Here is a 22,186-nt window from a genome sequence, read left to right on the forward strand (position 1 = left end):
AGAAAACAGTGGTGTCTAGAGACAGTGGATAAACCTGGGGAGATGTATGAAGCAGTGATAAGAGTGGAGCAGTTGCCCATGGCAACCAATCAGCTTTGAAGTAGCATTTACCATGCGCAATTTATAAAATGATACGTAGCAGCTGATTGGTTGCCATGGGCAACTTCTCCACTCTTTCTTTCTACTGCTTCAAAAATCTCTCCCAGAGAGCGGCAATAATAGGCAAGGCCATACACCGACACTCACTGAGAGGCCGCCAGCACTCAGCTGAGTCGGCTCACCTCATACACGCGTTTCCCGCCACCTCACCTTCTGCTCTTGCTGCTGACTACAAGTCCTGCTGCTGCTGACTACAAGTCCCGTGATGCTCCGGGCGGCGCGGTCACATGACGGCGGGGCGGGGCAGAGCATGTGACTGCTGCAGGCTGGCTGTGTGATGATGGCTGCGCTCCTGTCATAGAGTAACCGGCGTCTGCGGCTGCTGTCACCTGGGGGAAGATGAACGCGGAGCGGGACCTCACCCCGCTCACCCCCAACATCGTGCGGGCCCTGAATGACAAGATGTACGAGAAGCGGAAGGTGGCGGCGCTGGAGATAGAGAAGTGAGCGAGCAGGAGGGAGGGGGACCCCTGAGGAGAGAGGATGGGGGGGACCCCTGAGGAGAGAGGATGGGGGGGACCCCTGAGGTGGGGGAGAAAGGGAGCATGAGGGCAACCCTGAGCAGAGAGAATGGGGGGACGGACCCCTGAGGTGGGGGAGAAAGAGAGGATGGGGGGTGGACCCCTGAGGAGAGAGGATGGGGGGGTGGACCCCTGAGGTGGGGAGAAAGGGAGGATGGGGGACCCCTGAGGAGGGAGGATGGGGGACCCCTGAGGAGAGAGGATGGGGGGGACCCCTGTGGTGGGGAGAAAGGGAGGATGGGGGGGGACCCCTGAGGAGAGAGGATGGGGGGGGACCCCTGAGGAGAGAGGATGGGGGGGACCCCTGTGGGGGGGGGGGGGTAACCCTGAAGTGTGTGGGAAGAGAGAGGTTGGGGGGCCTGAGCAGTGGGTGGTGAGAGACCATGGGGGGGGGGGGGGGGCCATGAGAAGGGGATGGGGGAAACCCTGAGGGGTGGCAAGTGAGGCTGGAGTGCCCCTCAGGAGGTGAGGGAGGATAGGGGGACCCCTGAGGGTTTGGGGTGTTGGGGGTGTGTGTGATTAGGGGACTGTTGGATATATGACAGAAGTGCTGTGTATTGTGACGTGTAACAGAACATCTGTGTCATAGTGGCTCACCTCTAAGCTTTCTCACGAGCTGCTGCCTATCTATGGAATTCTCTACCTCTCCCCCTCAGTCTCTCCATCTCTCTACAAAACTTCAAACGGGCTCTCAAAACTCACTTCTTCCCCAAACCCAGCCAAATCTCATCCTAACCCTCTGTCTCACGCTCACTGCCTACCCCACCTGTCTGTCTGCCCCTCCCCTTTAGAATGTAAGCTCTTAGGAGTAGGTCCCTCTCCCCTCATGTGCCTTTCCTTCTCTTACAAAGGGGCCCTACACATTTGACGATGCGCCGCCGAGGTGCCCGATGGCCGAAACGGCCGACGAGCGACCCGGCGGCGGGGGGGGGGCAGTGACGGGGGGAGTGAAGTTTCTTCACTCCCCCCGTCACTCAGCTGCATTGAAGTGCAGGCAAATATGGACGAGATCGTCCATATTGGCCTGCATGCACAGCCGACGGGAGACCAGCGATGAACGAGCGTGGGGCCGCGCATCGTTCATCGCTGGAGTCTCCACACTGAAAGATATGAACGAGTTCTCGTTCATTTATGAACGAGATCGTTCATATCTGTCAGAAAATCGGCCAGTGTGTAGGGCCTATAAGACTAACATCCGCTCCATACTCCCTAGAGCGGCACCTAACCCTCGGTTTCTGTCTCCCTGCTGCTGCCTGTTCTGGCCCCTGATGCAGCGATGTGTACATACCATGTACTTGTCCTGCATTGTCTTGTGCTGTAAGTCGCTGTTTCTTGTTCTACTCATGTGTTTATGTACGTTGTTAGGCGCTGCGAATCCCTTGTGGCGCCATATAAATCTAGGATAATAATGTAACGTGTCCTCTGTCTTTGCAGGCTGGTGAGGGAGTTTGTAGCACAGAATAACGCTGCTCAGATCAAGCACGTGATACAGATACTATCTCAGGAGTTTGCTCTGTCCCAGCACCCCCACAGCAGGAAGGGGGGTCTGATTGGCCTGGCTGCATGCTCTATCGCCCTTGGCAAGGTAAGCGGGTCCTCGCTGTCCGTGCCTTGCCCTGGCGTCGAGCCCTGGCCTCCTGGTAATTAGCCCACAGAGGATGGCTGTTGCAGCACATCTCATCCATCTGCTAGTAACATGGCCATCTCTGTCTGTTTGCAGGACTCTGGCCAGTACCTGAGGGAGCTCATCGAACCCGTACTCACCTGCTTCAATGACGCTGACAGCCGGCTGCGGTACTACGCTTGCGAGGCCCTCTACAACATCGTCAAGGTGGCTCGGGGCTCAGTCCTGCCTCATTTCAATGTTCTGTTTGACGGACTCAGCAAGGTAATGGCACGACGGAGCCGATCCCTAATTCACTAATCGGTGCTGTGCAGAGCCACTATGACGAATACAGAACGCGCCTGGTGTTGTATTTAATATTATTGCCCCTTTAAAACCAGCATCTGAGGCCACCCGTTCAGGCAGGAGACTAGAGTCTGAGCGTATAGCTGTCGTCTAAAGAATGGATAAAGAACGTTGTATGGGGAATAGAGGCAGCGACCCCTCATCTGCAGTAATTAATGGGGAGCTCCCGTGGGCAAGTCTCTGAATGGATGGGACTGTAATAAATGACCAAAAAAGTACCCTGGTGTCTTCGTATGTGGACATGTGATAGGGAAAGTGTAAGCTCCATTGGCAGGGAATGATGTGACCTATTCTCTGTACAGAGCTGCAGAATATGTGTGAGCTATATACATAACTTCTAATAAATCAATAACGGAATGAATATATTTGATTGCATATATATAATAAATCTGTATCCTTTGTTTACCAGCTCGCGGCTGATCCCGACCCAAACGTAAAGAGCGGTTCCGAGCTGCTGGACCGTTTGCTGAAGGTGCGTCTTGCGTCTATGAGGCCTTTGTACTGCTCCATGTGGGACGTACAGTAATAAACAAATCAGGCACTAACACCAGGGTGTAAAAATTACAAAAATATCAAAAACTTAGTCCATGACCAGTGTTGTGCATAGGAACAGCCACATATAAAGGACGGCGGCTTCTTTGTGTTGATAAACACCGTCTCCTTCAGCCTGTAGTATAAGAAGTGACAGAAGCGCCTCCTAGTGCAGTAGTATAGGAACACCACCAGTGTGTAATGAGAAGGTGTGAGTGGACCCGTACATATATCAAATGTGAAACGGCTTATCTCAAATCTTGTATTGGTCCTTACGAAAGTCACATTCGCAGGGAATTTATTAGATGAGGATCCGATCCTTCCAATCTGGAATATAGGTGGTCATACCGAGTTGATCGCTCGCTAGCAGTTTTTAGCAGCCGTGCAAACGCGTAGTCGCCGCCGCCCACCGGGGAGTGCATTTTCGCACTGCAGAAGTGCGAACGCCTGTGCAGCAGAGCGCCTGCAAAAACATTTTGTGCAAAATAAGACCAGTCCTGTAGTTACTCTTCGTGTGCGTTGATTCTAACGTTGGAGGGTTGGCTTTTGACGTCACACACCCGCCCAGCGTTCGCCCAGCCATGTCTGCGTTTTTCCAAACTCTCCCTGAAAACGGTCAGTTGCCACCCAGAAACGCCCCCTTCCTGTCAATCTTCATGCGTTGTGCCGTGCGACTTCGCTAGAACCTGTGCAAAACCACAAAGGTCTTTGTACTCGTATGTCGCGCGTGCGCATTGCGATGCATGCGCAGAAATGCAGATTTTGAGCCTGATCGCTGCGAACAACGGCAGCTAGCGATCAACTTGGAATGACCCCCATAAAGCGGATAGAAAAATGCTTCCTAGTGCAGTATTATAAAAACATCGCCAGCCTGGGAGATTTTACAGGAAAGTGGACCCGTGCCACATAACGTTTAAGACATCTTATCTGAGGTCTTGTAATGATCCATATGACGTCCCTAATACAGATCCAAAATACACTGCTCAAAAAAATAAAGGGAACACTAAAATAACACATCCTAGATCTGAATGAATGAAATATTCTTATTAGATACTTTATTCTTTACATAGTTGAATGTGCTGACAACAAAATCACACAAAAATTATCAATGGAAATCAAATTTATTAACCCATGGAGGTCTGGATTTGGAGTCACCCTCAAAATGAAAGTGGAAAAACACACTACAGGCTGATCCAACTTTGATGTAATGTCCTTAAAACAAGTCAAAATGAGGCTGAGTAGTGTGTGTGGCCTCCACGTGCCTGTATGACCTCCCTACAACCCACACAAGTGGATCAGGTAGTGCAGCTCATCCAGGATGGCACTTCAATGCAATGTGTGGCAAGAAGGTTTGCTGTGTCTGTCAGCGTAGTTTCCAGAGCATGGAGGCGCTACCAGGAGACAGGCCAGTACATCAGGAGACGTGGAGGAGGCCGTAGGAGGGCAACAACCCAGCAGCAGGACCGCTACCTCCGCCTTTGTGCAAGGAGGAACAGGAGGAGCACTGCCAGAGCCCTGCAAAATGACCTCCAGCAAGCCACAAATGTGCATGTGTCTACTAAAACGATCAGAAACAGACTCCATGAGGGTGGTATGAGGGCCCGACGTACACAGGTGGGGGTTGTGCTTACAGCCCAACACCGTGCAGGACGTTTGGCATTTGCCAGAGAACACCAAGATTGGCAAATTCGCCACTGGCGCCCTGTGCTCTTCACAGATGAAAGCAGGTTCTCTCTGAGCACATGTGACAGAGTCTGGAGACGCCAAGGAGAACATTCTGCTACCTGCAACATCCTCCAGCATGATCGGTTTGGCAGTGGGTCAGTAATGGTGTGGGGTGGCATTTCTTTGGGGGGCCGCACAGCCCTCCATGTGCTCGCCAGAGGTAGTCTGACTGCCATTAGGTACCGAGATGAGAGCCTCAGACCCCTTGTGAGACCATATGCTGGTGCGGTTGGCCCTGGGTTCCTCCTAATGCAAGACAATGCTAGACCTCATGTGGCTGGAGTGTGTCAGCAGTTCCTGCAAGATGAAGGCATTGATGCTATGGACTGGCCCGCCCGTTCCCCAGACCTGAATCCAATTGAGCACATCTGGGACATCATGTCTCGCTCCATCCACCAATGCCACGTTGCATCACAGACTGTCCAGGAGCTGGCGGATGCTTTAGTCCAGGTCTGGGAGGAGATCCCTCAGGAGACCATCCGCCACCTCATCTGGAGCATGCCCAGGCGTTGTAGGGAGGTCATACAGGCACGTGGAGGCCACACACACTACTGAGCCTCATTTTGACTTGTTTTAAGGACATTACATCAAAGTTGGATCAGCCTGTAGTGTGTTTTTCCACTATAATTTTGAGGGGGACTCCAAATCCAGACCTCCATGGGTTAATAAATTTGATTTCCATTGATAATTTTTGTGTGATTTTGTTGTCGGCACATTCAACTATGTAAAGAACAAAGTATTTAATAAGAATATTTCATTCATTCAGATCGAGGATGTGTTATTTTAGTGTTCCCTTTATTTTTTTGAGCAGTGTACATAAAAATCATGAAAGGACAAACACAGTGTGATCCAGTTTACATAAAAAAATAAGTGCACACAAATATACATAAATGCCCGTGCGTTAAAAAATGGAAAAGGACAGATTACCTGAATGGCAGCAAGGATACCTTCAACGCGTTTCGTCTAGGAGGAACTGTCTCATCCTTCTGACTTCCTAAGGGGTGATCAAAGTGTGTTAGGGTTTAATCTCGCCCATAAGAATGTTATGACCTGCAGTTCAAGGCCACCGCCAGCAAGTAGTGACTCCCTGCTCATGCGAAACGCGTTGCTCCTTTTGGTGAAATTCTGTCTTGCAGTAGATCAGCCTAGGTAGTTTCATATAGGTTCCAAATGCCAAAAAGTGTTTTCAGTGGGAAAGAATAGCCTTAATACAAAGCCATGAGCCTGCAGTATCCGTCCTGATGAGCATGGACTGACGCGTTTCATCATTCTTGCGTTATTAAAGCCTGCAAGCTTTCACTGTCATGTTACTCGCCTGTAATGTTATGCATGCTGTGGTATCGCCGATCAGGCTGTTCCTTGTACATTACACACAATACCGTTTCCTGTGTCTGTTCTGTCTCTTCACCGGTGACACTTTGGGGTGTGCACAGGGTAACCTTCCTCAGCACTTACGCTGTCATTTCAGGACATAGTGACAGAAAGCAACAAGTTTGATTTGGTCAGTTTTGTCCCTCTTCTCCGCGAGAGAATCTACTCCAACAACCAGTACGCCCGCCAGTTTATTATCTCCTGGGTGAGTGTGTCTGCGGCAGTGTGCTTCGGCCAAGGCTTGTTGCTGTACCGCTGGTAGTAACGGCTGTCCTCTTCTCTCAGATACTCGTTTTGGAGTCTGTTCCTGACATCAATCTTCTGGATTATTTACCAGAGATACTGGATGGTCTCTTCCAGATTCTGGGAGATAATAGTAAAGAGATCCGTAAGATGTAAGTATCGGTGTGAGTGGCGGGTGTCTGTGATGGTGGGGTAAGGCAGGGGTGTCTGTGTGAGTGGGGCAAGGTGGGTGGGTGTGTCTGTGTGAGTGGCGGGAGGCGGGGGTATCTGTGAGTGGCTGAGGTGCCTGTGTGAGTGGCGGGAGGCGGTTGTCTGTGTGAGAGGCGGGGATGTCTGTGTGAGAGGCGGGAGCTCCCTGTGTGAGGGGCGGGGTTGCTCCCTGTGTCGGACGGGAGGCGAAGGGCTCCCTGTGTGAGGGGTGGGAGGCGGGGGGCTCCCTGTGTGAGGAGCGGGAGGCGGGGGCTCCCTGTGTGAGGGGCGGGACTCCCTGTGTGAGTGGGGGGGTGTCTGCGGGAGGCGGGGGTGCCTGTGTGAGGGGCGGGACTCCCTGTGTGAGTGGAGGGGGTGCCTGTGTGAGGGGCGGGAGGCGGTTCCTGTGGGGGTGTCGAGAGGCGGCGGTGCCTGTGTGAGTGGGGGTGTCGGGAGGCAGCGGTGCCTGTGTGAGTGTCGGCAGGCGGTGCTGTTGGTGTGAGTGGCGGGAGGCGGGGCTGTTGGTGTGGGTGGCGGAAGGCGGGGCTGACGGTGTGAGTGGCGGAAAGGCGGGGGTGTCGGTGTGAGTGGCGGAAGGCGGGGGTGTCGGTGTGAGTGGAGAAAGGCGGGGGGTGTCGGTGTGAGTGGCGGAAGGCAGGGGTGTCGGTGTGAGTGGAGGAAGGCAGGGGTGTCGGTGTGAGTGGCGGAAAACAGAAGTGTTGGTGTGAGGGACAGAATGCGTGGGTGCTGAAATGGATGTTGTGTTAATTTGCCGGGCAGGTAACTGGTATGGAAGTAAGATCTCTGCATTACTACTATCGTAGGATGTAAATCTCATTTTCTGATCCATTATAGTGCGCTGTGGGATTGTGTGTTTTTGTTCTAGTCATGTCAGGTTCCTTGCCAGCTATGTCTAAATGTAATAAGAAACAGAGGGCAAGTGGCTAGAAGGTGAGTGGTGTGTGATGCCTCCTTCTCTGTTCCTGCAGGTGTGAGGTATCACTGGGGGAATTCCTGAAAGAGATCAAGAAAATGCCGGATTGTGTGAAGTTTGCTGAGATGGCCAATATCCTGGTGATACATTGTCAGTCATCTGGTGAGTCACGTGACAGCCACACACCCAGGGGCTCCCCCCGGTGTCTGGATTCTGGTACCTCCTGGGGGCTTGGGAGGGAACCCCCTGGGCCTCCGTAAGATTACCGGAAGACGGCAGGTAGTAGGTGTCGCTTACGGTCTAGAGTGAGCACATATGAAAGTTACTATAGTTACCGGGGTGGGGGGGTTGGCCACTGGATATAAAGGGGTAATTATATACAGCACACATCCAGCCCTGTGTGTAATGAATTTAAGCGCTGCATACTGGATTTAGCCCCAAGCCTCAGTGATACTGAATGCAGTTACCCCGCTGGCGGTGCCCTGTGCCAGGTTACTCCTCTAGCTGGGCACATTTAATGTCTGCATACTGGTAATATATATTCCGGGTGTGGGGCAGAGTATTTCCAGGCACAGTGGCGTGGGTGATGATGCTGAATGCAGTTACCCCGCTGGCGGTGCCCTGTGCCCGGTGCAGGGTTACTCTTCTAGAGTGCCGCATACTGGTAATCTATGGGCAGAGTATTACCGGGCGCAGTGGGTGATGACGCTGATGATGTCCATTGTCCGCAGATGACCTGATACAGCTGACTGCCATGTCCTGGATGAGAGAGTTCCTGCAGCTGGCCGGCAGAGTGATGCTCCCATACTCCTCTGGGATTCTTACCGCCGTTCTGCCCTGTCTGTCCTATGACGACCGCAAGAAGAGTATCCTTTATCCTTTATCTGGGTGTCGGGATGAGCACTGGTTACTGGGTATTTGTATCTGATTCTTGTATGTGGAAGACGTCTAGGCGCCTACTCTCCTTACATCACCCCATCTCCAGGCATAAAAGAGGTGGCTAACGTGTGTAACCAGAGCCTGATGAAGCTGGTGACCCCAGAGGATGACGAGACTGATGACACGGGTCACTTGCCGACTCTGCCGTCAGAGGAAGACCTGTCCTTACAGCAGGAGAGCACGGATCACGGTGAGACCCGGCGTATAGTGCTGGACGTACGGCAGCATTACTAGTGGCGGAGTACAGAACATGACGCCTAGACAGTCTGATGGCAGAAAGCGCTCTGGTGTTGTGTGGTGGAGGGGACACGCCATTGTACTTCAGATTAGGGACCATCCAGCCCTGTGATCCTCATGTGGAACTCTGCATGCTACAGAATATGTCTGGAGACCACTGACAGTAGCCTGCTGTGGGTATCTGTATGTGTAGGCTACACTGGCTCTTACCACTTTCCAGAAGGAAGTCCGGCGGCTCATCCCAGTGTGTGTGTGTGTGTGGGCCATGCTGAGACAGATGAGTGGTGCAGAATTAGTGTGAGGGAGATGGAGACCCAACTTGTGTGAGGCACCATGTGTGAGAGCATTTCTGTGGGGTGAAGGCTACAGACCCTTTCCCGCTAACCATAAGTCATTACTAACATTCCAGCCGGCCTACGTGCTACAGAGACCAGATCTTCCCCAGTTCTGATAATAAACTTATCTGGCACACCGCTGCTTCTGAGCTCATCTCTGCCCATTCATTTGTGTGCTCTGAAGATTTATGGAAGTTCTACACCCCCCCCCCCCCAGCTGCCCCCATCTGAGTGACGCTAGATCATCATGGGGTGTAGGGGGCGCTGTGCCAGGAGTAGATAAACTAAACGTGTTTGTGGGCTGCCTCCTCCCCTCCACATCCGATGGGGGCGAGCTCCTCAGTATTCCTGTTCTGTGGCCCTTTCCTGTGGGTCTCCATCATAGCGGGCGGTTCTTCACATCATCCCAAGGTCGTATCACATCTCGGCCAGGATGCAGTGATTCCGGAGCTGAGCCAGCGCAGCTTCTGGCGTTGTCTGAGCCCTGCGCTCCTGTGTGGGTAGCCCTGCAGTGTTCTGTAATGCTGGGTACACGCTGACGACATGGTGTATAGAGGCGAGCAGCGATATTTCATAGCGACCATCTTTAGGTGTGTACAGATATACTGCGTCTGTACGGTATGTCGCTGCTGATGTGCAGTGTGTGCAGACGAGCTGGCAGCGTATACAGGGACACGATCCTCTGCGCAGACACTTTTCAGATAGGAACTATGATTTCTGAAGAGCCCCATACACTAGAACGATTCTGCCCGATTTCAGCCCGATATACTGGGTGAAATCGGGCATTTTGGCTGTGTATCTGATCCGTTCCGATGCGTGGCCCTGTGAGCATTGGATCGGATCCTGCAGATTGAATGTGCTGCACATTCAATCTGGTCCGACCCCGCAGGCATGGCTGGGATCGGCCAAGATACATTGTATGCAAAAGGACAGCATACGATGTATCTTGTGTGAGAGAGGGTGTGGGGGGGGGGGGTACATCTCTCCCTCCCTCTCTCTCTCTCCCCCTCCCTCTCTCTCTCCCCCTCCCTCTCTCTCTCCCCCCCTTCCCCCCTCATCGTATGCAAAAGGACAGCATACGATGTATCTTGTGTGAGATAGAGGCTGGGGGAGAGAGAGAGGGGGGGGGGGGGATACATCTCTCTCTCTCTCTCTCTCTCTCTCTCTTCCCCCCCCCCCCCCATCCTCATCGTGTGCAAAAGGACAGCATACAGTGTATGTTGGGTGATCCTGCCACCCGGGAGGCTGCCGGGGTGATCGCCTGCGATGTGTCAGATGGACATGTCGCGGTAGTGTATGAGGCCCTTTAGTGTGTGTGCATGACACTGTTTGTGTTCCATCATTGGCAGAATCGGCAGTCACATCGTTCCAGCGAGTACCTTCATAAGACAGATATCCTCTCGGTGCTCTGTGATGGATTGCGGTGACCATCCTACAGGCATACGTTTTCGGACGCGGGCCTCCGTTACCGATTGCCCGGTGGCCCATATATTTACTAAAATTCGATGTTGAGGTCACTTTTATGAATCTACAAAATCAACTGAAATCGCTTCTATTGATTTTCTAAATCCCTGAAAAAAATCCCTCATTTACAAAAAACTTACTTTGCGTTTGATTTTCAAATCGAATTCGATTTTGATTCATGTTTAGAAGGGATTTTGTGTTAAGATTTTGAAATCCCTTCCAAAATCAAACCTCAAATCCCCAGCAAAATTGAACCAGACTTTATTTATTTATTTCCAGTTATGTATATAGCGCACACATATTCCGCAGCGCTGTATAGAGAATATTTTGCCCATTCACATCAGTCCCTGCCCCAGTGGAGCTTACACTCTATATTCCCTACCACACATACACGCACACACATTCACACTAGGGATAATTTTGTTGGGAGCCAATTAACCTACCAGTATATTTTTGGATTGTGGGAGGAAACCGGAGTACCCGGAGGAAACCCACGCAAGTACGGGGAGAATATACAAACTCCACACAGTTAGGGCCATTGTGGGAATGGAACCCATGACCTCAGTGCTGTGAGGCAGTAAAGCTAACCACTACACCATCCGTACTGTATGGACTTCCTCATTGCTTCCTATTGGTTCAGATGTATCACATGCACACTAATTAGAGGAAAAGCTTTCTCTTTACGTTGTTTTATACATGAAAACCTAACTGATGACTTTTTTAAATACTTACAGCTGAAATATTTGGCAATAAGCTTATCCCTGATCTGCCTTCCTGCCTGCCTTCCACTTTCTGTGCTCACATAGGCCCTCATTCCTAGTTGATCGCTAGCTAGCTACTTTTTTCAGCCGTGCAAACGCATAGTGTCTGCCCACGGGGGAGTGTATTTTCGCTTTGCAAGTGTGCGATCGCATGTGCAGCCGAGCGTTATAAAAACATTTTTTGTGCAAAACAAGACCAGCCCTGAAGTTACTTATCCTGTACGATGATCCTAGCGACGGAGGTCCCGGAAATTGACGTCAGATACCCGCCCTGCAAACGCCTGGTCACTCCTGCGTTTTTCCTACCACTCCCAGAAAACTGTTAGTTGACACCCATAAACGCCCACTTCCTGTCATTCTCCTTGCGATCAGCTGTGCGAATGGATTAGTCGCTAGAAGCATTGCATAGCAACGATGCTGTTTGTACCCGTTCGACGCGCATTGTGGTGCGTACGCATGTGCAGTTTTGCCGTTTTTTTACCTGATCGCTGCGCTGTGAAAATCGGCAGCGAGCGATCAACTCGGAATGACCCCCATAGTCAGTTGTTAGTAAAAAAAAAAACAACCTCTGCCTGCTCCCTGTTCATTGCATAATTTGGATTGGGGTGGTTTATTTAATGCATGATTATGTAATAGACGGCAGCAGAGCACAATACCGGACACTTTTGACAAATGATAAAATATGCCTCCCAAATTATTTATTTTTAATAGACCAAAGGTGCGTACTGTAATGGATTGGGTGGCTATATGTGTAGGTAACTTACCCAACAACCATCCCTCTGGCATTTCACCCCCCTTAAATTTTGCAGGCAGGGATGATATGCTGTGGATGTAGGCAACATGGCACAAACCAGGATAGCCAGTTACATCACTCATGATTTTAAGTTTCATTATATCATCCGACAAACCTGGCAGATATTGTGCTACGCTGCTATCTATTGCATATTCATGGACTGGGTGTGATGGCTATTTGTATAACCTTGTGCAGTATTCATCTCATGAAGCTGCTGATGGTGCTCTGATTAATGCTCCTGGGATCTCTGTCAGGTGGTGATCTGCATTGTGCAGGTAGGTGCACAACATACCATGACCTTGGACAGCCATTATTCCTACATTCACACTGCTCCACATGCATTTGGGTGCTTTAAAAGTCATCACAATCAATTCCCTACCACTAGAATGGTGTTTAGAAGCTCAAATCGAATTTCTAACATGATTCAATTCATTTGGGGATTTCAAGTACGATTTCAAGTTCAATTTCAAATCAAACTTCAGTAAATGAGGGGATTCTGTATTGGACTATGAAGAAACATTAATGTTTTTTAGGAATTTTTGATTTTAAGTGGAATTTAAATTGAATTGGGTGATAGAATCGATTTGTCATTCGAATATGACTGTAGTAAAAAGTCTATGGCAAGTGAGTCAATGCTTCCCCCCCATCTTCTCTTCACACTTCCCTTCACCTCTTCACACATTTCTGGATCACATTTCCTGCAGTATATACTGCTGCGCCTGTGTACAAAAGCCCACATGTATATACTGCTGCACCTGTGTATAATGCCCACATGTGTATATACTGCTGCGCCTGTGTACAAAAGCCCACATGTATATACTGCTGCACCTGTGCACAATGCCCACATGTATATACTGCTGCACCTGTGTATAATGCCCACATGTATATACTGCTGCACCTGTGTATAATGCCCACATGTGTATATACTGCTGCACCTGTGTATAACGTCCACGTGTGTATATACTGCTGCACCTGTGTACAAAGCCCACGTGTGTATATACTGCTGCACCTGTGTACAAAGCCCACATGTATATACTGCTGCACCTCTGTATAATGCCCACATGTACATACTGCTGCGCCTGTGTATAACGCCCACATGTATATACTGCTGCACCTTTGTATAATGTCCACATGTATATACCGCTGCACCTGTATACATGTATATATGTATATATCGCTGCACCTGTGTATAATGCCCACGTGTGTATATACCGCTGCGCCTGTGTATAACTGCCACATGTGTATATACCGCTGCGCCTGTGTATAATGCCCACGTGTATATACTGCTGCATCTGTGTATAATGCCCACATGTGTATATACCGCACGTCCCTGCAGAATTCATCACATTAGCAGATGTTCCTGGTGTGTCTGGCCTGTGGGGTAAATGCCATTTCTCTGACGTCCTAGTGGATGCTGGGAACTCCGTAAGGACCATGGGGAATAGACGGGCTCCGCAGGAGACTGGGCACTCTAAGAAAGAATTAGGACTACTGGTGTGCACTGGCTCCTCCCTCTATGCCCCTCCTCCAGACCTCAGTTAGAATCTGTGCCCAGCTCGAGCTGGTTGCACACTAGGGGCTCTCCTGAGCTTCTAGAAAAGAAAGTATTTATTAGGTTTTTTATTTTCAGTGAGATCTGCTGGCAACAGACTCACTGCTACGAGGGACTTAGGGGAGAGAAACGAACCTACCTGCTTGCAGCTAGCTTGGGCTTCTAGGCTACTGGACACCATTAGCTCCAGAGGGATCGAACACAGGCCCAGCCTCGGTCGTCCGGTCCCGGAGCCGCGCCGCCGTCCCCCTTGCAGAGCCAGAAGCAAGAAGAACGTCCTGGAAATCGGCGGCTGAAGACTCCGGTCTTCATTAAGGTAGCGCACAGCACTGCAGCTGTGCGCCATTGCTCCCTATGCACACCACATACTCCGGTCACTGATGGGTGCAGGGCGCTGGGAGGGGGCGCCCTGGGCTGCAATTAGAGTACCTTACTTTGGCAAAAAAGCACATAATATAGTCTAATAAACTATATATGTGTAATATTAATATAAGAGCGGGAGAAGCCCGCTGAAAAAGGGGCGGGGCTATCTCCCTCAGCACACTGGCACCATTTTCTCTTCACAGCTCCGCTGGAAGACAGCTCCCCAGGCTCTCCCCTGCAGTTTCCAGGCTCAAAGGGTAAAAAAGAGAGGGGGGGGCACTAAATTTAGGCGCAAAACTGTATTGTATAGCTGCTATAGGGAAAATCACTTTCTGTAATAGTGTAAATCCCTGTTTATATAGCGCTGTGGTGTGTGCTGGCATACTCTCTCTGTCTCCCCAAAGGACTTGGTGGGGTCCTGTCCTCAGTCAGAGCATTCCCTGTGTGTGTGCGGTGTGTCGGTACGGCTGGGTCGACATGTTTGATGAGGAGGTTTATGTGGAGGCGGAGCAGGTGCCGATAAATGTGATGTCACCCCCTGCGGGGTCGACACCAGAGTGGATGGATATGTGGAAGGTTTTACACGACAGTGTCAACTCCTTACATAAAAGGTTCGATGACATAACAGCTGTGGGACAGCCGGCTTCTCAGCCAGTGCCTGCCCAGGCGTCTCAAAGGCCATCAGGGGCTCAAAAACGCCCGCTACCTCAGATGTCAGACACAGATGTCGACACGGAGTCTGACTCCAGTGTCGACGAGGATGAGACATATACACAATCCACAAGGGGCATCCGTTGCATGATTACGGCAATAAAAAATGTGTTGCACATTTCTGACATTAACCCAGGTACCACTAAAAAGGGTATTATGTTTGGGGAGAAAAAGCAACCAGTGGTTTTTCCCCCATCAGATGAGTTGAATGAAGTGTGTGAGGAAGCGTGGGCTTCCCCCGATAAGAAACTAGTGATTTCTAAAAAGTTACTGATGGCGTACCCTTTCCCGCCAGAGGACAGGTTACGTTGGGAGACATCCCCGAGGGTGGATAAAGCGCTCACACGCTTGTCAAAAAAGGTGGCACTGCCGTCTCAGGATACGGCCGCCTTAAAGGAGCCTGCAGGTAGAAAGCAGGAGGCTATCCTGAAGTCTGTATATACACACTCCGGTACTATACTGAGACCTGCTATTGCTTCAACATGGATGTGCAGTGCTGCAGCAGCGTGGTCTGATTCCCTGTCTGATAACATTGATTCCCTTGACAGGGAAACTATATTGCTAACCATAGAGCATATTAAAGACGTAGTCTTATACATGAGAGATGCACAGAGGGACATTTGCCGGCTGGCATCTAGAATTAATGCAATGTCCATTTCTCTAACGTCCTAGTGGATGCTGGGAACTCCGTAAGGACCATGGGGGATAGCGGGCTCCGAAGAAGGCTGGGCACTCTAGAAAGATCTTAGACTACCTGGTGTGCACTGGCTCCTCCCACTATGACCCTCCTCCAAGCCCCAGTTAGATTTCGTGCCCGGCCGAGGTTGGATGCACACTAGGGGCTCTCCTGAGCTCTTAGAAAGTTATAGTCTTAGAATTAGTTTTTTTTTTTTCAGTGAGACCTGCTGGCAACAGGCTCACTGCAGCGAGGGACTAAGGGGAGAAGAAGCGAACTCGCCTGCTTGCAGCCGGATTGGGCTTCTTAGGCTACTGGACACCATTAGCTCCAGAGGGATCGACCGCAGGCCCAGCCTTGATGTTCGGTCCCGGAGCCGCGCCGCCGTCCCCCTTACAGAGCCAGAAGCAGGAAGATGGTCCGGAAAATCGGCGGCATGAAGACATCCTGTCTTCACCAAGGTAGCGCACAGCACTGCAGCTGTGCGCCATTGCTCCTCATACACACTTCACACTCCGGTCACTGAGGGTGCAGGGCGCTGGGGGGGGGCGCCCTGAGGCAGCAATAAAAACACCTTGGCTGGCTAAAATACCTCAATATATAGCCCCTGGGGCTATATATGAGGTAAATACCCCTGCCAGAATCCCAAAAAAAGCGGGAGAATAGGCCGCGAAAAAGGGGCGGAGCCTATCTCCTCAGCACACTGGCGCCATTTTTCCCTCACAGCTCGGCTGGAAGGAAGCTCCCTGGCTCTCCCCTGCATTTCTACAGTACAGTAAGAGGGAAAAGAGAGGGGGGCACTAAATTGGCACTGTATACAGTATAAGCAGCTATTAGGGACATAACTCAGTTAGTCCCTGTATATATATAGCGCTCTGGTGTGTGCTGGCATACTCTTACTCTGTCCCCCCAAAGGGCTTTTGTGGGTCCTGTCCTCTATTTGAGCATTCCCTGTGTGTGTGGAGTGTGTCGGTACGGCTGTGTCGACATGTTTGAGGAGGATAATGATGTGGAGGGGGAGCAGATGCCTTTAGCAGAGATGTCACCCCCTGCGGGGCAGACACCTGAGTGGATGGTATTATGGCAAGAAATGAGTGCACGTATAGACTCCTTACATAAAAAATTTGACGACATGCCGACTGTGGGACAGCCGAGTCTTCAGCTCGTGCCTGTCCAAGGGTCTCAAAAGTCATCAGGAGCTCTAAAACGCCCGTTATCTCAGGTGGCACAAGTAGATGTCGACACGGATACTGACGCCAGTGTCGACGACGATGAGTCAAATTTAATGCCCGTTAAGGCCATTCGCTGCATGATTGAGGCAATGAAAGAGGTGTTAAATATTTCTGATTTACATCCAGGTACCACAAAAAAGGGTATTATGTTTGGGGAGAAAAAACTACCTGTAGTTTTTCCCCCGTCAGATGAATTAAATGAAGTATGTGAAGAAGCGTGGGCTTCCCCTGATAAGAAATTGGTGATTCCTAAGAAATTACTAATGGCGTTCCCTTTCCCGCCAGAGGATAGGTTACGTTGGGAAACACCCCCGAGGGTGGATAAAGCGCTCACACGTTTGTCAAAAAAGGTGGCACTACCGTCCCAGGATACGGCCGCCCTTAAGGAACCTGCTGATAGAAGGCAGGAGGCGATCCTGAAGTCTGTATATACACACTCAGGCATTATACTCAGACCAGCAATTGCGTCAGCTTGGATGTGCAGTGCTGCCGCTGCATGGTCAGATAACCTGTCAGAAAATATTGACACACTAGACAGAGACACGATCCTGTTAACAATTGACCATATAAAAGACTCAGTCTTATACATGAGAGATGCACAGAGGGAAATCTGCCGGCTGGCATCTAAAGTAAGTGCACTATCTATCTCTGCTAGGAGATGCTTATGGACTCGCCAGTGGACTGGAGATGCAGATTCCAAAAGGCACATGGAAGTTTTGCCTTATAAAGGGGAGGAATTATTTGGGGATGGTCTCTCCGACCTAGTTTCCACAGCAACGTCTGGGAAGTCAGCATTTTTACCCCATGTCCCCTCGCAGCCTAAGAAGGCGCCAATTTATCAGGTTCAGTCCTTTCGATCCCAGAAAAATAAGCGGGGAAAAGGAGGGTCTTTTCTGTCAAGAGGCAGAGGCAGGGGAAAAAGGCTGCAGCAAACAGCAGGTTCCTAGCAACAAAAGTCCTCCCCCGCTTCCTCTTCCAAGTCCGCCGCATGACGGTGGGGCTTCACAAGCGGAGCCGGGTACGGTGGGGGCCCGCCTCAGGAATTTCAGCGATCAGTGGGTTCGCTCACAGGTGGATCCCTGGATCCTTCAAATAGTATCTCAAGGATACAGGCTGGAATTCGAGGCGATTCCACCCCGCCGTTTCCTAAAATCCGCCTTGCCGATTGCTCCCTCAGACAGGGAGGCAGTGCTAGCGGCAATTCACAAGCTGTATTCCCAGCAGGTGATAATCAAGGTACCCCTACTTCAACAAGGCCGGGGTTACTATTCCACACTATTTGTGGTACCGAAACCGGACGGTTCGGTGAGACCCATTCTAAATTTGAAGTCCTTGAACACATACATAAAAAAATTCAAGTTCAAGATGGAATCGCTCAGGGCGGTTATTGCAAGCCTGGACGAGGGGGATTACATGGTGTCCCTGGACATCAAGGATGCTTACCTACATGTCCCCATTTACAATTCTCACCAGGAGTACCTCAGATTTGTGGTACAGGATTGCCATTGCCAATTCCAGACGCTGCCGTTTGGACTCTCCACGGCACCGAGGGTATTTACCAAGGTAATGGCGGAAATGATGATACTCCTTCGAAAAAAGGGAGTTTTAATTATCCCATACTTGGACGATCTCCTAATAAAGGCACGATCCAAGGAACAGTTGTTAGTGGGAGTAGCACTATCTCAGGAAGTGCTGAGCCAGCATGGTTGGATTCTGAATATCCCAAAGTCACAGCTGGTCCCCACGACACGTCTAATGTTCCTGGGAATGATTCTGGACACGGCCCAGAAAAAAGTGTTTCTCCCGGAGGAGAAAGCCAGGGAGTTGTCTTCTCTAGTCAGAGACCTCCTAAAACCAAAACAGGTATCGGTGCATCACTGCACGCGAGTCCTGGGAAAGATGGTAGCTTCTTACGAAGCAATTCCATTCGGCAGGTTCCATGCCAGAATCTTTCAGTGGAACCTGTTGGACAAGTGGTCCGGATCGCATCTTCAGATGCATCGTTTAATAACCCTGTCTCCACGAACCAGGGTGTCTCTTCTGTGGTGGCTGAACAGTGCTCATCTTCTGGAGGGCCGCAGATTCGGCATACAGGACTGGGTCCTGGTGACCACGGATGCCAGCCTACGAGGCTGGGGGGCAGTCACAAAGGGAAGAAATTTCCAGGGACTATGGTCAAGTCAGGAGACTGCCCTTCACATAAATATTCTGGAACTAAGGGCCATTTACAATGCCCTAAGTCAAGCAAAATCCCTGCTCCTACACCAGCCGGTGCTGATCCAGTCAGACAACATCACGGCAGTCGCCCATGTGAATCGACAGGGCGGCACAAGAAGCAGGACGGCGATGGCAGAAGCCACAAAAATTCTCCGATGGGCGGAGAATCATGTACTAGCACTGTCAGCAGTGTTCATCCCGGGAGTGGACAACTGGGAAGCAGACTTTCTCAGCAGGCACGACCTCCACCCGGGAGAGTGGGGAACTTCATCCAGAAGTCTTCCAAATGATTGTAAATCAATGGGGTCGTCCACAGGTGGACATGATGGCGTCCCGCATAAACAAAAAACTAGAGAAGTATTGCGCCAGGTCAAGAGACCCTCAGGCGATAGCGGTGGACGCCCTAGTGACACCGTGGGTGTACCGGTCAGTGTATGTGTTCCCTCCTCTACCTCTCATACCAAAGGTACTGAGAATAATAAGAAAGCGAGGAGTAAACACAATTCTCGTGGTTCCGGATTGGCCAAGAAGAGCGTGGTACCCGGAACTTCAAGAGATGATCTCAGAGGACCCTTGGTCCCTGCCGCTCAGACAGGACCTGCTACAGCAGGGCCCCTGTCTGTTCCAAGACTTACCGCGGCTGCGTTTGACGGCATGGCGGTTGAACGCCGGATCCTGAAGGAAAAGGGCATTCCGGAGGAAGTCATTCCTACGCTTATAAAAGCCAGGAAAGATGTTACGGCAAAACATTATCACCGCATATGGCGGAAATATGTTGCATGGTGCGAGGCCAAAAAGGCCCCAACAGAGGAATTTCAACTGGGTCGATTTCTGCATTTCCTGCAAGCAGGAGTGAATATGGGCCTAAAACTAGGCTCCATTAAAGTACAGATCTCGGCTCTGTCGATTTTCTTTCAAAAGGAACTAGCTTCAGTACCTGAAGTTCAGACATTTGTGAAAGGAGTGCTGCATATTCAGCCCCCATTTGTGCCTCCTGTGGCACCGTGGGATCTCAACGTGATGTTGAATTTCTTAAAATCACATTGGTTTGAGCCACTAAAAACCGTGGATCTGAAATATCTCACGTGGAAAGTGGTCATGTTATTGGCCCTGGCATCAGCCAGGCGAGTGTCAGAATTGGCGGCTTTATCATGTAAAAGCCCTTATCTGATTTTTCATATGGATAGGGCAGAATTGAGGACTCGTCACCAGTTTCTCCCTAAGGTGGTGTCAGCGTTTCACCTGAACCAGCCTATTGTGGTGCCTGCGGCTACTAAGGATTTGGAGGACTCCAAGTTGCTAGACGTTGTCAGGGCCCTGAAAATATATGTTTCCAGGACGGCTGGAGTCAGAAAATCTGACTCGCTGTTTATCCTATATGCACCCAACAAGCTGGGTGCTCCTGCTTCTAAGCAGACTATTGCTCGTTGGATTTGTAGTACAATTCAGCTTGCACATACTGTGGCAGGCCTGCCACAGCCTAAATCTGTCAATGCCCATTCCACAAGGAAGGTGGGCTCATCTTGGGCGGCTGCCCGAGGGGTCTCGGCTTTACAACTTTGCCGAGCAGCTACTTGGTCAGGGGCAAACACGTTTGCAAAATTCTATAAATTTGATACCCTGGCTGAGGAGGACCTGGAGTTCTCTCATTCGGTGCTGCAGTCATCCGCACTCTCCCGCCCGTTTGGGAGCTTTGGTATAATCCCCATGGTCCTTACGGAGTTCCCAGCATCCACTAGGACGTTAGAGAAATTAAGAATTTACTTACCAGTAATTCTGTTTCTCGTAGTCCGTAGTGGATGCTGGGCGCCCATCCCAAGTGCGGTCTATCTGCAATACTTGTACATAGTTATTGTTAACTAAATCGGGTTATTGTTGAGCCATCTGTTGAGAGGCTCCATCGTTTCATACTGTTAACTGTGTTTCATATCACGAGTTGTTCGGTGTGATTGGTGTGGCTGGTATGAGTCTTACCCGGGATTCAAAATCCTTCCTTATTGTGTACGCTCGTCCGGGCACAGTACCTAACTGAGGCTTGGAGGAGGGTCATAGTGGGAGGAGCCAGTGCACACCAGGTAGTCTAAGATCTTTCTAGAGTGCCCAGCCTCCTTCGGAGCCCGCTATCCCCCATGGTCCTTACGGAGTTCCCAGCATCCACTACGGACTACGAGAAACAGAATTACCGGTAAGTAAATTCTTAATTTCTGCCAGGAGAGTATTATGGACTCGGCAGTGGACAGGTGATGCGGATTCTAAAAGGCACATGGAGGTTTTGCCTTACAAGGGTGAGGAATTGTTTGGGGATGGTCTCTCGGACCTCGTTTCCACAGCAACAGCTGGGAAGTCGACATTTTTACCTCAAGTTCCCTCACAGCCTAAGAAAGCACCGTATTATCAGGTACAGTCCTTTCGGCCCCAGAAAGGCAAGCGGGTTAAAGGCGCGTCCTTTCTGCCCAGAGGCAGGGGTAGAGGAAAAAAGCTGCACCATACAGCCAGTTCCCAGGAACAAAAATCCTCCCCTGCTTCCACTAAATCCACCGCATGACGCTGGGGCTCCACTGGTGGAGCCAGGTGCGGTGGGGGCCCGTCTCCGGAACTTCAGCGACCGGTGGGTTCGCTCACAGGTGGATCCCTGGGTTCTACAAGTGGTATCTCAGGGATACAAGCTGGAATTCGAGACGTCTCCCCCTCGCCGTTACCTCAAATCAGCCTTGCCAGCTACTCCCCAGGACAGGGAGGTAGTGCTGGCGGCAATTCACAAGCTGTACCTCCAGCAGGTGATAATAAAAGTTCCCCTCCTTCAACAGGGACGGGGTTACTATTCCACAATGTTTGTGGTACCGAAACCAGACGGTTCGGTGAGACCCATTCTAAATTTGAAATCCTTGAACACAGGGTGTCTCTGCTGTGGTGGCTGCAGAGTGCTCATCTTCTCGAGGGCCGCAGATTCGGCATACAGGACTGGGTCCTGGTGACCACGGATGCAAGCCTCCGAGGTTGGGGGACAGTCACTCAGGGAAGAAACTTCCAGGGACAATGGTCGAGTCAGGAGGCTTCCCTACACATAAATATTCTGGAACTAAGGGCCATTTACAATGCCCTAAGTCAGGCAAGACCCCTGCTTCAAAACCAGCCGGTGCTGATTCAGTCAGACAACATCACGGCAGTCGCCCATGTAAACCGACAGGGCGGCACAAGAAGCAGGATGGCGATGGCAGAAGCCACAAGGATTCTCCGATGGGCGGAAAATCACGTGATAGCACT

At 50.7% G+C, this 22,186-nt stretch overlaps 1 protein-coding gene across 2 annotated transcripts in view; it reads left to right on the forward strand.

Moving 5' to 3' along the window:
• Positions 1-349: 349 nt before the first annotated feature.
• Positions 350-22,186, forward strand: part of VAC14 (VAC14 component of PIKFYVE complex) — a 106,806-nt gene continuing 84,969 nt past the window's right edge. For both annotated transcript variants that reach the window (XM_063945859.1, XM_063945860.1), the window contains exons 1-9: positions 350-602; positions 2,115-2,265; positions 2,401-2,568; positions 3,059-3,121; positions 6,374-6,481; positions 6,562-6,671; positions 7,698-7,804; positions 8,374-8,508; positions 8,628-8,771. In XM_063945859.1, the coding sequence (XP_063801929.1) occupies positions 499-602; positions 2,115-2,265; positions 2,401-2,568; positions 3,059-3,121; positions 6,374-6,481; positions 6,562-6,671; positions 7,698-7,804; positions 8,374-8,508; positions 8,628-8,771 (1,090 nt within the window). In that variant the 5' untranslated portion in view covers positions 350-498. The remainder of the gene's footprint in view (positions 603-2,114; positions 2,266-2,400; positions 2,569-3,058; positions 3,122-6,373; positions 6,482-6,561; positions 6,672-7,697; positions 7,805-8,373; positions 8,509-8,627; positions 8,772-22,186) is intronic.

Source organism: Pseudophryne corroboree, chromosome 11 (assembly GCF_028390025.1).
Source record: "Pseudophryne corroboree isolate aPseCor3 chromosome 11, aPseCor3.hap2, whole genome shotgun sequence".
NCBI classification, from domain to species: Eukaryota; Metazoa; Chordata; class Amphibia; order Anura; family Myobatrachidae; genus Pseudophryne; species Pseudophryne corroboree.